This window comes from Ciconia boyciana, chromosome 7, assembly GCF_034638445.1.
Source record: "Ciconia boyciana chromosome 7, ASM3463844v1, whole genome shotgun sequence".
NCBI classification, from domain to species: domain Eukaryota; kingdom Metazoa; phylum Chordata; class Aves; order Ciconiiformes; family Ciconiidae; genus Ciconia; species Ciconia boyciana.
In genome coordinates, this window is record NC_132940.1 from 38,053,681 (window position 1) to 38,069,908 (window position 16,228).

Consider the following 16,228-nt stretch of genomic DNA (forward strand, 5'->3'; position numbering starts at 1 on the left):
ACCGAGGTCTTCCAGGGAGGCGGTGAGGCGAGAAGGGAGGCACCACCCTCCGCCCGCCCTGCCCCTCATGAATATGCAGTAGGAGCGTCCCCGGCGGCCAATGGGCGCCGGGCGGACTATGAATATGGGATGAGGCTGGGGCCGCGGCCCTTGTCATGCGGGTCCGGCAGGCGGCGGGAAGCGGCGGCGGCGGCGGGGCGCGGGCCACAAGATGGCAACCGCCATGTACCTGGAGCACTACCTGGACAGTGAGTGCGGGGCCCTGCGCGAGCGGGGGCGGGGGGAGGGCGGGGGGCGCGAGCGGCGGCGGGGGCGGGGGCGGTGGCGCGGGAATTAGAACTGCGCCACGGGCTGGGCGCGGGGGGCGGTGCCGCGGTGCGTCATCAGCCGCGGCCGTGGTGCGTCATTACTGCCCGTCGGGGAGTGGGGCGGTGAGGCGATGGTCGGCTGCGCGCGTCCCGCCTGCCCCGTCTGGCAGGCCGCTCTGCGCCCCGCCCCGGGTTGTCACACGCGGTCCACGGCGTTGGTAACGGCTGGCCGCCGAGGGCTCCGAGGGCTCGGGGCTCTGCGCTCCCGGCAGGTGGCTCCGGCGCTCACGGCGCGGGCAGCGGCGCCGCTGGGTTCCTCACGCTGTGCGCGACCGGCTCGCTAGTAACAGCGGGACCGACGCGGCTGCTGGATAAGCGTCAGTCGCACGAAGGCCGGTCTGCGTGCATACATGTCCCTAAGCTCTCCTGATGTAAATGGACAGTTTATGGTACGTCAGACTAAGCGCGCGTTCAAGTGCGGGCCTCCTGTTGCAAAGGCTTAGTTCTCAGAGCGCTTCTAGTCATGGCCAGGGGCAGCACGCTGCTTCTGCATGTGTACGTTTAGCATAGCTGTGGGTAGTCCAACTGATGGCCCCATAAGGCGGTGGTGTTTCTAGCTCTGCTGAGTTGGTTCAGTGCCGCGTGTCAAAGGCGGGATGGCTGCTATGAGGAGAACAGGCTGTAGTATTTCTTGGCCTTTCTGTTCCAGGTATCGAAAACCTGCCTTGTGAGCTGCAAAGGAACTTCCAGCTGATGCGGGAGTTGGATCAGAGAACAGAAGGTGTGTTCAGGTATTTCAGTAAGCGAAGTCTGATGGAGAGCCTCAACCTGAAGGATGGGAAGAGTCCTGCGGAGACTCAGCTTTACAGGATGTGTCTCCCCTCTGATGCTTTTCCTTTTCTCGAACTGAGCGCTGTGCAGTGTTTGTTTCTTTTCTGTGAGGGCTCCACCTCACAGAACTAGGGGTTTTTTTCAGCAGCTGCGTGTTAATTTGTAGCTGTGTGATGGCTCTACCTGATGGTCCCTTGGATGGCCTTACTTGCATGCATTTCCACATCTACTGAATTGTAGATTGCTGTGTGTATTGCAAGACCAATTTTTTTTTTCTTTTTTGAGATTTGTGTTGGTATCTGGTTGCACATCAATGATTTTAAATTTGAACCATTAGAATGGTAAATTCTAATGTTCTAAATTAAATGTTCTAAAACTGTTCTAAAAATATTCTAAAATTCTAATGTTCAAGTATAATGTTCTGCGTGTGGGAAGAGAGGCTGAAGTTTGTGAACCCATCGGTTCAGTCTCTGGTCTTAACTGTGAGCCCCTCCACTGAATTAACTGTAAAACACTTGAGAAATCAGAATCACACCACAAGTGTTGAAGAGTGAATACCTTTAACTTCATTTTTTTTAAAAAAAAGGTAAATACATTAAGGGATCAGGGGAATTCAGAAAACTGTCAGGAGAGGTCTTCTAAATACTGTAAAGAGGTAGAAGAAAAAAATACTTGCTTTGGCAGACAGCTTTCTCATGTGTATATACTTTGCTTTTCAGATAAGAAAGCAGAAATTGACAGTCTTGCAGCAGAATACATTGAGTCAGTGAAGAACATGTTACCCGAGGAGCGAGTGGAACACCTGAAGAAAATCCAGAGTGCCTACAGCAAATGTAAAGAGTACAGCGATGATAAAGTCCAGCTGGCCATGCAGACATACGAGATGGTGAGGATCACAACCAGTGAGACTTTTGTTAAAAATGGCCATAGTCTGGAATGAGGCTGCTGGTGGACATGGAAGACATTTCCACAGTGTCTGTTTTCCCTGACATATTCATGTTTTGGGTTAAATATCTTACTGAAACAAATTGCTAGTTCCCAAGCTTATTTTTCTTACTGTTGCCCTCCGTTGTATTCGCAGGTTTTGTGGCAAGTAGACTTCTCTTCTGGTGAAAGGTTAAATGAGTTTATCCCACTTGGAGACTGCTTGATTGGTAGTATCTCTCTGCTGCGCAATAGTGCCAACAAATTTATCCCACTCCATCCTCCCCAGCAGTTCCCCTGTCACCTGATAATTTATTTAGGGCTAGTCTTAATCATAAACAACATTTTTTGAAGTCAACTTCAGTACTATATTATGGAGGAATTGAAGTAAATCTGTTCAATTACCTTGGTTTCCAAGTGACAAAAGAAGGCAGACCTGGCGGCTCCACCATTCTGGTTGTATATTGGACACCAAACTTTCCTCAGTGGACCTGATGGGAAAATGGACCCGATCTAGAGATGCTTTGGGTTCTTCTACATCTGCAGCTGCAGTACATTTTATTGCTATCAAATACTGCAGAAAAGTAAATTACTTCACAGGGATTGAAAAGTGTCCTAGATAACCACTAATTTGAGGACTAGGTATTGCAGCAACACAGTTAGGGGGTGGTGGCTTAAAATACCTTTGCTACATCTCTGTTCTGTAAGCCCCATTACTGCAACCAGGGTAGTACAAGATCCTTACTTAATGTGTATTGACTTGATATTGGAGTTAGTCAGCAGCAGCCTGTATTTGTTACTAAATTTCTTCAAATAGTGTGCCAGTGAAATGCCAGAAGAAATAGACTGATCTACTCAACACATCTCATGGACATTAGTTGAATAATGTATTTTGAAAATTGCAGGGAGAAAACAATTCTTTTTAGTATCTCTCATCGTCTTGTTTTGTTCTGCAAACCATTAGTCTGAGTTACTTTGACTCTCCTTTATGTCACCTCCTTCCCCCTTTTCCTTCCTTTTTCTTTGCCTGTATTGGGATTAGGTCCTCTTGCTTTTTCCTGTTTTCCTGTGGCTTTTTCTTTTTCTCTCTGCTTTAATTCCCTTTGTGTGTACCATTTCCCTTTTTCCAGTTTCATACCCCTTTCATGCCTTGCTCTGTATTAGTGTTAGACTCCTGTTCATGCCAATAACAGCTTTAGACCTTCCTGTTTTCGTTTGGGGATTTTTAAATTTTTTTTTTTAATTCAGTTTGTGGTTTCCTCTTCTGTGCAGGTGGATAAGCATATCCGCCGGCTGGATGCAGACTTGGCACGGTTTGAAGCCGATCTGAAAGATAAACTGGAGGGCAGTGACTTTGAAAACCCTGGATCTCGAAGCCTCAAAAGTGTGTAAATTTTATATGTTTGACAGCCTTTTCCAGCACTGAGCATATCTAACCAGAAAGGCTAAGCTATAAAGTAGGCTGTTATTTCTGTAGGAAGAAAAGAAGTACGCCATAGTGTACTTTTCTACTTGTTTTTAATGCTCATTAAATATTTACAGTGTTCTGGTGGGCAATAAACAGATGAAGAAAAATCTAGTGCTGGGATCTAACTTACTGTCTCTGCTTGCCAGATCACCCTGAGGTGGTGCGTGGTTAGTGGTTGTAAGGAGGCTACTAGCCAAGGGGGAGCTAACTGTGACAAAACTGAACGGATGTTCTTGCAGCTCTTGAGTGTAACAGTTTTAGTTTCAGGCTTGATCTATTACTGAGTAAGTTCTAAGATCATTTTGAGGAGAGATTTGTCTATTTTCCTCCCTTTACCAGAATTTGAATACTAATCAAGCTGAGAACAGCAGGAAAAATTAGGAGTTAAAGGAAAGGTACCAGTTTTGGTAATGTATACTGGAAATCTCATATGATTACAGTGAAATTTGAGCATGGTTAACAGCAGTATAGCTTTATGCCTTTGATCTATGAAATAAGGGGTAAGATCAGGGATGTGAAGATAAAAGTTGCGTTAGTTATTGAGTAACCAATTAACTGGCTGAGTGTTTAAAAATATACTGAGATTTAAAAAAAAAACCTACATCATGTCTAATCAAATGTAATGCTATTTATATCTTGTGCAACGATATGGGCTAACATTGTACTGCAGTGATTTAATTGCCAAAACTGCAAACACAAGACTTTGGTGCTCAGTCATACTACTTGCCTATTTGGCATGTTTGTGGCATAAAAATGTATCTCAGAATCAGCATTCATATTCAATTACATATGAAAGAAGGATTTCTAAACAATAAATGCGTCAAAAGAAAAACATCTGGGGATTTTTTTGGTATTCAAATAAATTGAAATGGTGGGGTTTTTTCTTTCATAGAGGGACGAAGTCAGAAAGACAAAAGAGGCTCTCGCGGTCGAGGCAGGCGAACATCTGAAGAAGATACACCAAAGAAAAAGAAACTCAAAGGAGGGTAAGGCATACGCAGTCACAGCTCTGGTGACTTTGGCTTGACACTTCATGAATTTTCCACAAGCTCATGTTACCCTATTTATGATTCGTGTCTGGATGGTGAGCAGTGTTAGAGTGTTCTGGTCTTACTCCATTTCATTAGTTCCCTGCTTAGGACAAATCAGCTTTGTTAATTAACTCTTTGGTTGGCATGTGGAAACAGCATGCTTGGAATGCCTTCTGTCTGGAAGGACAAGATCAATGTCTCTGTTGCTGTTGGCAAGCTGGGAGAAAATAGCTTTGATTTTTGTCATGCGGCTGTTTTTAACAATTGCTTGTGGTCTTGATTGTAAAAAGAAATATTTGCCCCTTGAGACAAAAACTGATGTTTTATTGTTCTAGACATCTTGGAGAATTTTGGCAGTTGTTTTCAAACAATCATGTCCTAAATAGTCTTAAGTAATCTAATTTGGTTTTGTGAAGCAAGGAAGAAAGCATGTCCCCTCTCTATCATATGATTTATATTAGAGAGGCCTGTTAATTCTGATTTTTCAATTGGTTAAATGGAGGGGCAGAAAAGAAAAAAATAGTTTCCACTGAGCATTACTGACATGTCAACTTAATACATTCCTGTCAGAGCAAGGTGGTTCACTCATACCTGGCAAGGAGAAAAGAATATATATATTTTATATATATATATATATATATATATATATATATATATATTTTTTATATATATATATATATATATAAACTGCTTGGGAGGGGGGGGGGGAATCAGATTCTTCTGTCTGCAAGCAGAAGTGATCTGTACCTTAATTTTGTTAGTGTAGTCATGGCATCTACAAATCATTTTCATAATCCTTTATAGTCAAGCTCATGTTTTGTATTTGATCAAACCCACATTATGATTTTAACTATTGGATAATATGTGATAATGTAATCTAAACTCTGAAGTAGGGTCAGTGTGTTTTAGGGAAGATACTGTTAAAAACTAATTTTCCCAAGTGGGATTCAGATCTTGGAAACATGATGTTGCCTACAACTGAAAAATGTTTTATCCTCAATCTGTTCTTGTCCACAGATCTGAGTTTGCTGATACTATCCTGTCAGTGCATCCCTCAGATGTCCTAGACATGCCAGTGGACCCCAATGAACCTACCTACTGCCTGTGTCACCAGGTGTCCTATGGAGAAATGATTGGCTGTGACAACCAAGATGTAAGCACTTGAGATTATTTATTTTCAGATGTTCATTACATCACAACACTGTGAAATCTGGGGGAGGGGGGTACTTGCTATGTCAAGATTATACAAAATGAAAGTAACATTTGTGAAACACTAAGCATCTCCTCTGTGGGTTTTTCCTTTCTGTTTTTTAGTGCCCAATTGAATGGTTCCACTTTGCTTGTGTGGACCTCACCACCAAACCAAAAGGGAAATGGTAAGTATGACAACATACAGCTTTTTGTTTTTTATCAGGCTACAGTTTGCCTCAACAAGAATCAGAATAAGAATTAAAACCCTGTTGTGACCCTTCCTGACAGAGGAGCTTTGCTTTTGTCATCAGAGGGTTTGCAGTACTCTGTGGTTTGGGACTGTGTTTCTGTGAAACTAGGAGGTACAAGTGGAACCTTCTTCCTAAAGTCTCCACAGGGGTCTTAGATTCTGGTGGGAGCAAAACAAGGACCCGAGCATATGCAAAATTGCATGATAAACAGCAGTTTTTGATCTGAGGCTTGTGTAAATGTGTGCATGTTACATCTCAGGTTTGCTGTAGTGTCACATAGTTGTGGCTGTGGTTAAAGTTGAGAAGAGACGTATTTATTTTTTTCACTTCTGGAAGCAAAGTTTGAAGACTGCTCTAGGTTTTGCTTATATATGTGCTCATCTTGGAAAGAATCATAGGCTTGTTCTGTACTTGGTTTCTGTTTAATGGACTGCTCTCATCTAATTAACAAGATGCCTATCAGAAACAGGCTTAAGTGAAAGAGAACTGCAATCATTGGAGGGAGAGGAAGGAATGAATTGGAGGAACATATCTTTTTTTCTTTTGCCTGTAGAGGAAGCTTGTGTGACAAACTTTGAGAAGTTACTTGGAGTAACTTCTAGGTGAATGAAATAAGGTGAATCACAGCTGTGAGGGGCTGATGAGCCCTGGAAGCCTTCTAGTACTATCTGTCACTTCTGCCCACCCGAGTTGGTACAGTTAATTTTCTATTTGCCCAGGCTTCCTGCATGTCATGAAAATTGTTGCAGTTACTTAAATTGGCTGCTTTTAAACCACCCTCCCACCCACTCGTCCCCAAATAATAAAAAAGTTATTGGGCTGTGTGTTGTTAACTTCAGGAACTAATTACTGCCTCTCTTTCCCCTGTAGGTTTTGTCCTCGTTGTGTTCAGGAAAGAAAGAAAAAGAAGTAGGGAGTAGAGGGGAATACATCCTCTGAGGCAAGAAGAATTTAATATATTCCTTCATTCATGTTGCAATATTATCTTTGAATTTTTTAAATTTTTTTTTTAACCTACCCTCCTTCTTTTTCTGGTATGATATTTAATTATCCAGTGGCCAGTTGTAATTCCTGTTCTTTCATAAGAAAATGACTTTGGGAGGGAGTCCCAAATCCTTTTGCCACAGGGATTTTATTTATGTTACACTTGCACAGCACTGAAATTGGTGTTATTATGAAGTGCTAGGGCAGCCAGTAGCTGTAGTCTCTGCTGGTTTATAGGAGTCTGTGAAACCACATAAGGCATTGCAGGAGGGTAAAATACCTATATCTTCAGCATGGTGCATTGCCGTCATGGAAATAGTTTAGGCCTGGAGCTTGGTGTGGCAGAGAAGAAGGAATTTTCTCCGATACAGCCTGCATGAAAGAAGTAGGCTCCATTGTTTAGGTGTGAAGTCCATTTGTTGTGCAGTTTTGTAGTACAGAAAGGAACAGGAAAGCTGGTTACTGTTTCCAGTGTCTGTTTCCTCAAAGCTAAGTACCGTGCTTAGTTTTGACAGGGCAGGGATGGGAGAGAGGTATGATCATACCTTCTCTTGGGGAATTTCTTCTGTCTACCTTTGCACTGCTTTTATTTTACTTGATCTTGCCCCCATTCACATGAACCCTAACAGAAGCAAACCATTAGACTTTTCACCTCCTTCTAGAAAAGGTTTATCTCTGTTGGGAGAAAACCTTTAAATAGCAAAGGAATTGTCCTGCAGTGTTTCTTAGTGACAGTAATATTGAGAGAGGGTGTTAACTTTCCTGGCTGTTTCCATTTCTCTGAAGATCCTTTAAGTACATTACTGTGAAGATGAAACCTACAGTATTCTTATAGAGATAGAAGGTCAGATTTATTCATAAAATAAGATGAAGGCCTGATTTTTGTTACTTGTGTTTGCCTGTGTTGCACCTGGGTAAATCAGGAAGACAAGCTTTAAGGGGAAGCTCCGTGAGGACAAGGCGTGCATTGCTATGATGGAGCGGCAAAGCTGAAAGGCGGGCATGCGGTAGCTTGGTGGGGGGGGGTTGAATAGCATTTGCTATGAAGCACTGCTGTTGATGAAGGACATTCAGCAGGAATGTTTTAAAATGACTTCTTGTCTTTTTTAGGGGGGGCACATTTGCATGTTCTTGACTTCTTTAAGCTGCCTTTCAGATTATGAATGTGAATCCTTGCTGTCATCACAGTGTCAGTTGCTGCAGCGGAAGGAAGAGAAGGAAATCAGGAAAAGGAAAACAAAAGTATTTCTGGTTTTTTTCCTTCCTCTGAGTTACAGCAGATGCAGAAGTTGAGGGAAGAGCAAACTTAACTCTTGTCTTCATATATATCTCCTGTATTATGGGGCTTACCTGCCTACAATAAAAGATGTTGTGGGGAAAGGTGGTTCTGCTGGTGGAGGAGAAAAAAAAAAAAAAAGCCCCAAACCAAACCCCCCTGCAGCAGTACGCACCAGGGTTCATGAACTTTGCTGGCTGTGATCCCTGATGGGTGTTGATGGCAGCTCTGTGCAGGGCTGTGTACTACTTTGCATACCATTATGCAGGAGCTCTTGGTATAGACTGCTGGCAAGGCATTAAGAAATTTCCAGATAAGCTTTTGTTCTGCTGTAAAAACAATCTGAATAAACAGTACAGAAGAAAAAAACCACTTCTAGTCAGATTTTGGCACTGTTTCCAAAATAAAAAAAGTCAGTCTTTTTTCCCTGTTACACTGACCCTCATACTTGTGTTTTGCAATGAAAGAAAGTAGAATACAGCTCTTGCCAATTTTCTTTCCCCACTTTGGTCTGTTGGGCTTTGTAGATGCTGCAGGTATGTCAAGACTGACACAGAAGAAACCTCTTGATACTGAGACAGCTTTTCTGTGAACATTTTGATTTATTGCATCTGCTATGGGGAAAAAAAAACTGTCTCCAGGGTCCTTTCATTTAAAATGTGATATTGCACGTGTCTTCGCTATGTTGCATCACTCCATATGTTGTGTATGAAGTTTCCATAGTTATGTTTACAAGATGATGTACATTTGTCATTGTTGCCATTGTAATAGCACCCAGAAAGCACACAGACAAATTAAAAGCAGATTGCTGGAGGGAAGGAGGAGGAAAAGCAGTCACACAAACCTGGACTTAGAAATACAGTCATCCCTCTTTTTCTTTCTGCCTCTTTTTTTTTTTTGAGAGCAAATGTAGTCATGATACCTCATGAGCTGGCCTGTAATTCAGTAATCAGTGAGTGAGACCTGTACCTCATTGACCTGCTACACTGGATTAATGTAGGAGTGTTACTATGTCCTGAAGACTAGTGTTGATGCCGTTTCAGGTTTTATTTTCCCCTTCTATCCAATGGTATTGTGTACAACTTCCCCCCCCCCCCCCCCCCCCCCCCCAAGGCTTTATCACCATAGATTAAGTGGTATCACCATAGATTAAGCATTTGATTTGAAACGATCTCACAATTCCATTGCACCTCTGTGGAGGTCTTGCTGGAAATGTGCCCTTATGGAAGTGCGCAGCTACGGATGAAGAAGTGCCAAGCTGACCACCCTCAGCTCAGAAAAGATGGTGAGGTGGGACAGCAAAATGCATTTTGTTAGCAAGGTTTCTGGGGCTTGGAAGAGCAGACTTTTTTTCTTTTTGCTTTGCTGGTTAAAATGGAAAATAAGCTCTAGAAGGTAGCATCAGCCCTCCAAAGGAAAGATACTTCGCTAGGAATCATGAATGGTGTGAGGTACAACATGCTCCTCTTCTTTATGATGTAACATCTCTAATGTGTCAGAACATCTGACATCTGATACGAGCAGTAAACCGTCCCATTCAGAACTTACCAGCACAGGGGCTCTGACAGGCTCAAGAGCATCTCTTGGCCGCTTACACCTGGCTTAAGGAGTTTAAAGAAAATCTCTAATAGAAATACCAGTAGCCTTCATTTTTGCTTACTAAAGGATTTAAATCTTTGTCCTGAATTTTGAATGTATGGTGTTAAATATACTTTTCTGGAGAAGGGTGAACAAGACTGTGATACGTAAAGGAATGTTCCACTAAAGATTGTCGAAGCACCCAAATACCCTGCGGGGTTCAGCTTCATTGCAGCTTGTCCAAACTGGAGGTGAAAGAACTTTAACCTGGTTGTTCTGTTTTTTAAAGGAATTAGATCTATGTTCCCTTTGTAAATGCAAGAGAATATAAATCTTTTTATTAAAAAAAAAAAAAGGAATGTAAAGTAAAAATGTATATCTGTATTTTTGGATCATGTTATAGATAATGGTTATATTGTTATAAATAAAGTATTTTTGGGAACAAAGACATGTGAGAGCATGTTGCGGCAGCACAGGAGTGCTTGTGGTGGCGACGCGTGGGTGGCTGTACCGTGGGGATGACTGACCCACGCTCCGGCTGTGCTGCCATGGTGGGCAGGGTCTGTGCGAGCCTGTGCTGTACAGGAAGACGTGGGCGTGCCCTGTGTGGACGCTGTCGGACAGGAAGTGGGATGAACAAGAGGCGTGGGCCGCGCGGATGAGCCCTGCGAGGACGCGCGGGGGCGGGCAGCCCCCAGCGGGCGCTGGGACCCCCGCGGCTCCGCCGTTCCGCCGCGGGGCAGGCGGGCGTGGGGGTGCTGCGGCAGCCTCCTACCGCCAGGCGGCGCTGCCGCCCGCCTGTGCTGAGCGCATGCGCCGTGGCAGAGTCACCCCTCGGCCTGGCCGCGTCAGGGGGCCCGGGCCTGGGTGCAGCGGTGAGCGGTGCCTCACAGCCGCCCAACCTCTGTTGCTGCCTGCACCAGGACACGCCTGAAGCTGCCAGGCCCAGAAGCGGTGTCAGGCGGGCCGGGTTTGCGCCCCCCCCCCCCCCCCCCCCCGAGGGGTGCGTGAGGCTGCCGCGTCCTAGCTGGGGTTTGGCGGGTGGTTGGTCACAGCGGAAGAGAGATCTTCTGTCTGAGGTACTATGCGATGGGTATCCCCTCCCACCCCCGGGGTATCGCCGAGCCGGGGGGTTGTCACACGTGGAGGGGCCTGTTCCCAGCTTCTCACAAACTGGGAGAGCGCCTAAGTTGCTTCCCCTGGGAGAGGAACCCCCAGTGCCGGGGCGGCAAGGAGGGGAGCTTGCATGTGAGCTAGGCCTCTGCTTTCCAGGGTTATCATGGGGATTTCCTCTGCGGTCCCGGGCTGCTCTGTGTGGAGTCGCCAGACTCAGCTAAGATGGCTGACGAGCTTCCACAGGAGGATCTTGGCACAGCAGAGCGTGACTTCTGCCCTGGGGACACTTCAGCAGGGGAAGCTGCCGGGTGCGCCCACACGTGTGGTTTCCATGCCGTGGGGTGTGAGTCCTCGGGGCAGGAGAGTGCTCCACGCAGCCTCCTCCAGCTTCCAGGAGGTCATGCTGACTAGTGAGCGTTACAGAGTGCAGCGGTTGCCCTTCTCCTATGTGTCCGACAGCGATGTGGCTTTCTTTGAGCACATAATGCCAGGTAGAGTCATCACAAATCCAGAGGAATTGAAACCATTTAATGTGGACTGGCTTAAATCAGTCCAAGGTAAGCAAGCTTGTTTATTTTTCAGTTTTGGTAAAGCCTCCTCTCTCTGTTAAGGTACCAGAATGAAAAGTCTGCCAAGGAAAATCTCATCTCTGTTTATAGCAGACCATGTCTTTACAGACCATGTCTTTACAGACCTGGCAAAATGAGTTTTCCTCATAGAAAATATTCCTTTGAGAATTACCTAATTTCTAGTAATCTTTTAGGCTTTTGTTAAAATCTAAGCCCTGTTAACTTATTAATTTTTTCCTGAAACAAATTGGTTCAGTTAACAGTTTCTGAAGTTTTGGCTGAACCTCAGAAAACAAGTGTTGTGAATTTTCTGTTACTTTTGTCAAAGATTTCGTGAGAATATAAAACATTTCCCGTTGCCCCCACTGGCGACCGATTCTACGTATACAGACAAAACTTTTACAGTGCTTTAAGGGAAAGCCTGCTATTGAAAATGTTTGTTTTACAAGTGATTAAAATGACACTGTATCACAGTGGAGGGAGTGTTATTATTTCAGACATGATGCATTACCACCTTTCTCTTTCTGACCTCTGTAGAGCCCACAACTTGCCTTGAGAGTCCCTTGCTTTCATTGCAGGCTGTAGCAAGCTGATGTTGAAGCCACAGACAACAGCAGAGGTATCTCAAGCTCTCAGGTAATGTGCACCTTTTCTGCTGGACTTTTTGAAGAGGGAAACTCGGGTTTAGTCTGAGAGGGTCCAGCAGGTGAAGGGGAACTTCTAGATGTTCAGGCACTAATTGCTCAACCATTGGAATTATTGAAGCTGTTTTCTTCTTGACTGTGTGTCTTGTGGTTGAGCTATGGTGACTTCAGCTCTCCCTTCTGCTCTTTATATCCCCACTGCCCTTGGACTGCCCACTGTTTCCTGACATACCTTTTGTTCCAGCTGCACCCAGGACAGGAGACACTGCATGCTGTTGCTGGTGTGGGGGTATGCATGTGCTGGTGGGTAGGCAGTGTTGCTCATCTAAAAAAACTACAGGATCCTAATTAGGGCTGTTTTCACATAAGGAGCTAAAATTTTTCAAGGCAGAAAGGGGCTTGAACCTGTGCCTTATATTTCCCAGGCTCAGTGCTCTCCCTGGGCCTTGGCTTTTCTGGGTGATGGTGTTGTGTCAGTATTGGGCAGAAACAAAGGCCAAACTTTCATTTGTTTTAAAAAATAAAATTCATCTTTCTTGGCCAGATGTCCTTGCAAAAGCTAAGTGGGCAGCAGCAGACTTCTCAAATCAATGTTGATGGCTTTGAGTAGAAGGGTCTTAAGAGTGCTTAGTGTGGAGGAGAGAAATGGCAGGGAGAGATTAGCAAGTGGATTCAGTATTGATGGCTTTTCTGCTCAAGTAAATTGTCAAAATTAGACACTGTACCAGTGCTCAAGAGGAGCAGTTGTGTTGAAGGATTCAGGAGGGTCCATCTGAAAAGGGAAAGAAGGTTAGGCCAGAATCAGGCAGTTTGAGGAGCTAATGTTTTGTCCACTAAATCAGTAAGAACACTTCTCTGGTTCACTGGTGTGAGCACAGCTCCAGTTGGGCATCAGTATGCAGGATCACTGTTTGGCTGAAGAGCTAAAAGCTGCACAGAGCACATATGCTTTTAGCATATATAGAGCACAGTAAAGTCAGGGCTTCTTAAGTAACTTCTGGTGCAGTGTGGCTTTGTGCCATCCGTTGTGCAAGAACTTCTGTGAATTTGGAGAGGATGTTTGCAGGGATATGGCAGGCTGGAATGTGAAGCAGCTGAGGCATAGGTGCACATGCTTCGTTGCCTACAGGGCATTAATTTATTGAGGGGAGGAGGAGGGCAGTAATGTCTTAAACCACTGCTAGAGGTCATCTGTCAGAGCCCACTGAGGAAGTCAAATTGTAACAGAGACTGCTATATAAATAGCTTAATTGTAAACAGAGAGCGCCATGATTTCCAGGCAGATCTTGCATGGCAGATCTGTAGATATGTGCGGGGGTAACCCCAAGTGTTCATTCCTTTCCTCAGTGCTGGGTGAGTTTAGTGAGGAGCTGTGCTTTCTAACTTTTGCAGTGAAACTGTCCCTTTGTATCAATTTAATCTTTAGCCTAAATGCTGCTTAATTTTAAGGAGTGTTGGGCACTCACACAACAGTAGACGTTCGTGTGGAAGTGAAATTCTTCTGATAGACTGGATTATGGTCCTAAAATGTGGCCCTAAAATTTATGGCCCTAAAAGGACTTCAGAAACCTTTTTCCTTCCAGGTACTGCTATGAGAGGAACCTGGCAGTGAACCCACAGGGGGGTAACACAGGCCTTGTTGGGGGCAGCGTTCCTGTCTTTGATGAGATCATTCTCTCCACTGTTCTCATGAACCGGATCATCAGCTTTGACGAGGTGTCTGGTAAATATTGTAGAGACGTGAGGCACAGAAATGAGTCCCAGGCCCTCAGCCAGCCATTTTCCTGGCAGACGATAGCTGCAAGATCAGCAAGGTTCAGCCCAGCAGTGTCATAAGGGGCGTCACAGGTTTGTTTCATCCAGGCTCCTGCTGCTGATGTAATGCTTAGCTTATAACAGTAGCAGGTGTAAAACTACATCTGGTGGCAGAAAGAGGAAGAAAGAGAGAAACATGGACATCCTATTACCTCTTTATAAATCTAGATGAGAAACCCAGCAGATGGAGCAGAATGACAGTGTTGAAGAAAACAGTGGTAACTACACTAGCAGAGAGAAGGGAGGGATGGGGAAAACTTACAGGTTGTTTGGATTTGGAGAGTTAGGAACCAGGCTGGTTTGAGTATTTCAGTTCTTAAAAAGAGAGAGAGAGAACAGCAGGCAGAGATATACTTAATCTCATTGTGTTTAACCAGTCCAGAGTTGTGGATGACCAGATGTTAAGGCAATGGCAAAGCTCCCCTCGGCTTGAGGAGGGGTTGGACAATGCCCTGTAGCATGCATGGACTTCTTGTGTGTTTAAATTGAACCCCAGGAAGTTTTGGAGGAAGAGGTGGCTGCATCTGCTTGTACTTATCCCGCCTCTTTAGGCAGCACCTTCTCCTTGGGCATCGGCTTGTAGCAGGACGTTTATGTTTCAGGAATCCTTGTGTGCCAAGCTGGCTGCATCTTGGAGAAACTCAACGAGTACGTGGAGGAGCAGGGGTTTATTATGCCACTTGACTTGGGAGCGAAAGGTAGCTGTCACATCGGTGGTAATGTGGCCACAAATGCCGGAGGCTTACGGCTCTTGAGATACGGCTCTCTCCGAGGGACAGTGCTAGGACTGGAAGTGGTAAGGCGAGTACCTGGCAGTTCCCTTCTGTGTTTGAACGTCTACTTCTTACCCTGTTCCCTGCTGTTCTAGCCCTTAGCTATCCATTATGCAGACAAGTTCCTCTCCAGGCTTCCACTCTTAACTTTTCCTTGTATGGCTCTTTTGAGAAGGGTCAATAAGTGTCTTCGTGCATGTAGCGTGTTACTGCTACTGCAGTTTCCAGCTTCCACCTCTGTCCTTACTGATGGAAGTGATATTAGCTGGTTTTCTAATCCAGAGAAGAAGGTAGGGAGAGATTTGGTGATGCCCAAGTTACCCGCATGAGATTGGTTCCTCTGTGGAGTGGTGGGTCTGTGGAATGCTCTCTGGAATGCTCTGCTAAATCCATCCTACAGCACTCTTCTAGTGGCTGCTCACTCAACTTTTAATAGAGCTGTCTGCTTTCGGTTTGTTTGGCTGCTGGCTTTCTCCTAGAGTCTTTCCTGTTCCTCAGCCTGCTTCTGCCCTACAGGCCTGTGCTTCTGTGTGTAAAGGCTGGGATTAGTGGTTCTAAAAAAAACTGGGGGCTTGGGAGCAGGAAATAAATTGGGTAGGTAACAAAAGCCTGGTCTGGTTTTATTGTGTAGGCCCAGAAAGGAGAGCTTTTGTCTCTCGGGTTAGTCCCTCTAGCCTTTAATAACATGTCTTAGAGACATTCAGTCTTGATTTAAGGCTCAAGTGGTGGAGGGCTTACTTCATTCTGGTTAACTATGGTCACTGTTTCAAACAGCGTTCCTTGTTTCTGTTGAATAATGGGAGCTAGGTCTGCAGAGAATGGCTGATCTTGTCCACCACTGGTAAGAAAAGCAGAGCAAACTTGATCTTCTGTTATTACTTGTCCTGCTGGAACATGTGCAAACAGCACTGTAAAAAAAGAAGCAGAAAAGTTTGGGGGAAGACTCAGGTAGGATATAGAGGGGAACAGAAGAGCTGCAAATGGATGAACAGTGATGAGACTGTGGGAATGGACTGCAGCTGGTGTCCACTGCTCAAGGCTAGTGGCAGCTTTTCATCAGCTTGGTAGTAGACAAGCTTATGACCACAGATTTCTGCATAGGTGCTTTGACTGGGTTTTCGTATTCCCACAGGTGCTGGCTGATGGCTCACCTCTGGACTGCTTGGCGTCTCTGCGCAAAGATAACACTGGCTATGATTTGAAGCAGCTTTTCATTGGATCTGAGGGGACCTTGGGAGTTATCACTGCTGTCTCCATACTCTGTCCTCAGAAACCTAAGGCTGTGAATCTGGCATTCCTAGGTAGGAGCTGATATTAATAGTAGCACACCTGAATTCAGAGGCTGGGAAAGGAATAGGAATGGAGAGAAGAAAGCACTGATTAGCCTGCTGAGCTAGACTACCAGCATCTGCTTGTTTATGAGAAATAGAATGGTGCTGTATGTTAAAATACCTGTGCAAATATTTTAC

At 44.9% G+C, this 16,228-nt stretch overlaps 1 protein-coding gene across 18 annotated transcripts in view; it reads left to right on the forward strand.

Moving 5' to 3' along the window:
- Positions 1-16,228, forward strand: part of LOC140654704 (inhibitor of growth protein 5) — a 20,537-nt gene continuing 4,309 nt past the window's right edge. Inside the window, exons 1-12 of one of the 18 annotated variants that reach the window (XR_012043500.1) lie at positions 1-248; positions 1,018-1,089; positions 1,859-2,025; positions 3,336-3,447; positions 4,424-4,517; positions 5,580-5,715; positions 5,877-5,938; positions 11,115-11,515; positions 12,106-12,163; positions 13,755-13,894; positions 14,589-14,787; positions 15,892-16,060. Coding sequence is in view for 17 of the 18 variants with exons in the window: in XM_072868309.1 (XP_072724410.1) it covers positions 212-248; positions 1,018-1,089; positions 1,859-2,025; positions 3,336-3,447; positions 4,424-4,517; positions 5,580-5,715; positions 5,877-5,938; positions 11,115-11,515; positions 12,106-12,163; positions 13,755-13,894; positions 14,589-14,782; positions 15,892-16,060 (1,642 nt within the window). In the remaining variant the exon portion in view is untranslated. Of the gene's footprint in view, positions 249-415; positions 758-1,017; positions 1,100-1,858; positions 2,026-3,335; positions 3,448-4,423; positions 4,518-5,579; positions 5,716-5,876; positions 5,939-6,874; positions 6,945-8,098; positions 10,280-10,513; positions 10,922-11,114; positions 11,516-12,064; positions 12,164-13,754; positions 13,895-14,588; positions 14,788-15,891; positions 16,061-16,228 lie in introns of those variants that run through there. The other 17 variants (XM_072868312.1, XM_072868309.1, XM_072868311.1 and 14 more) reach the window with 17 other exon arrangements.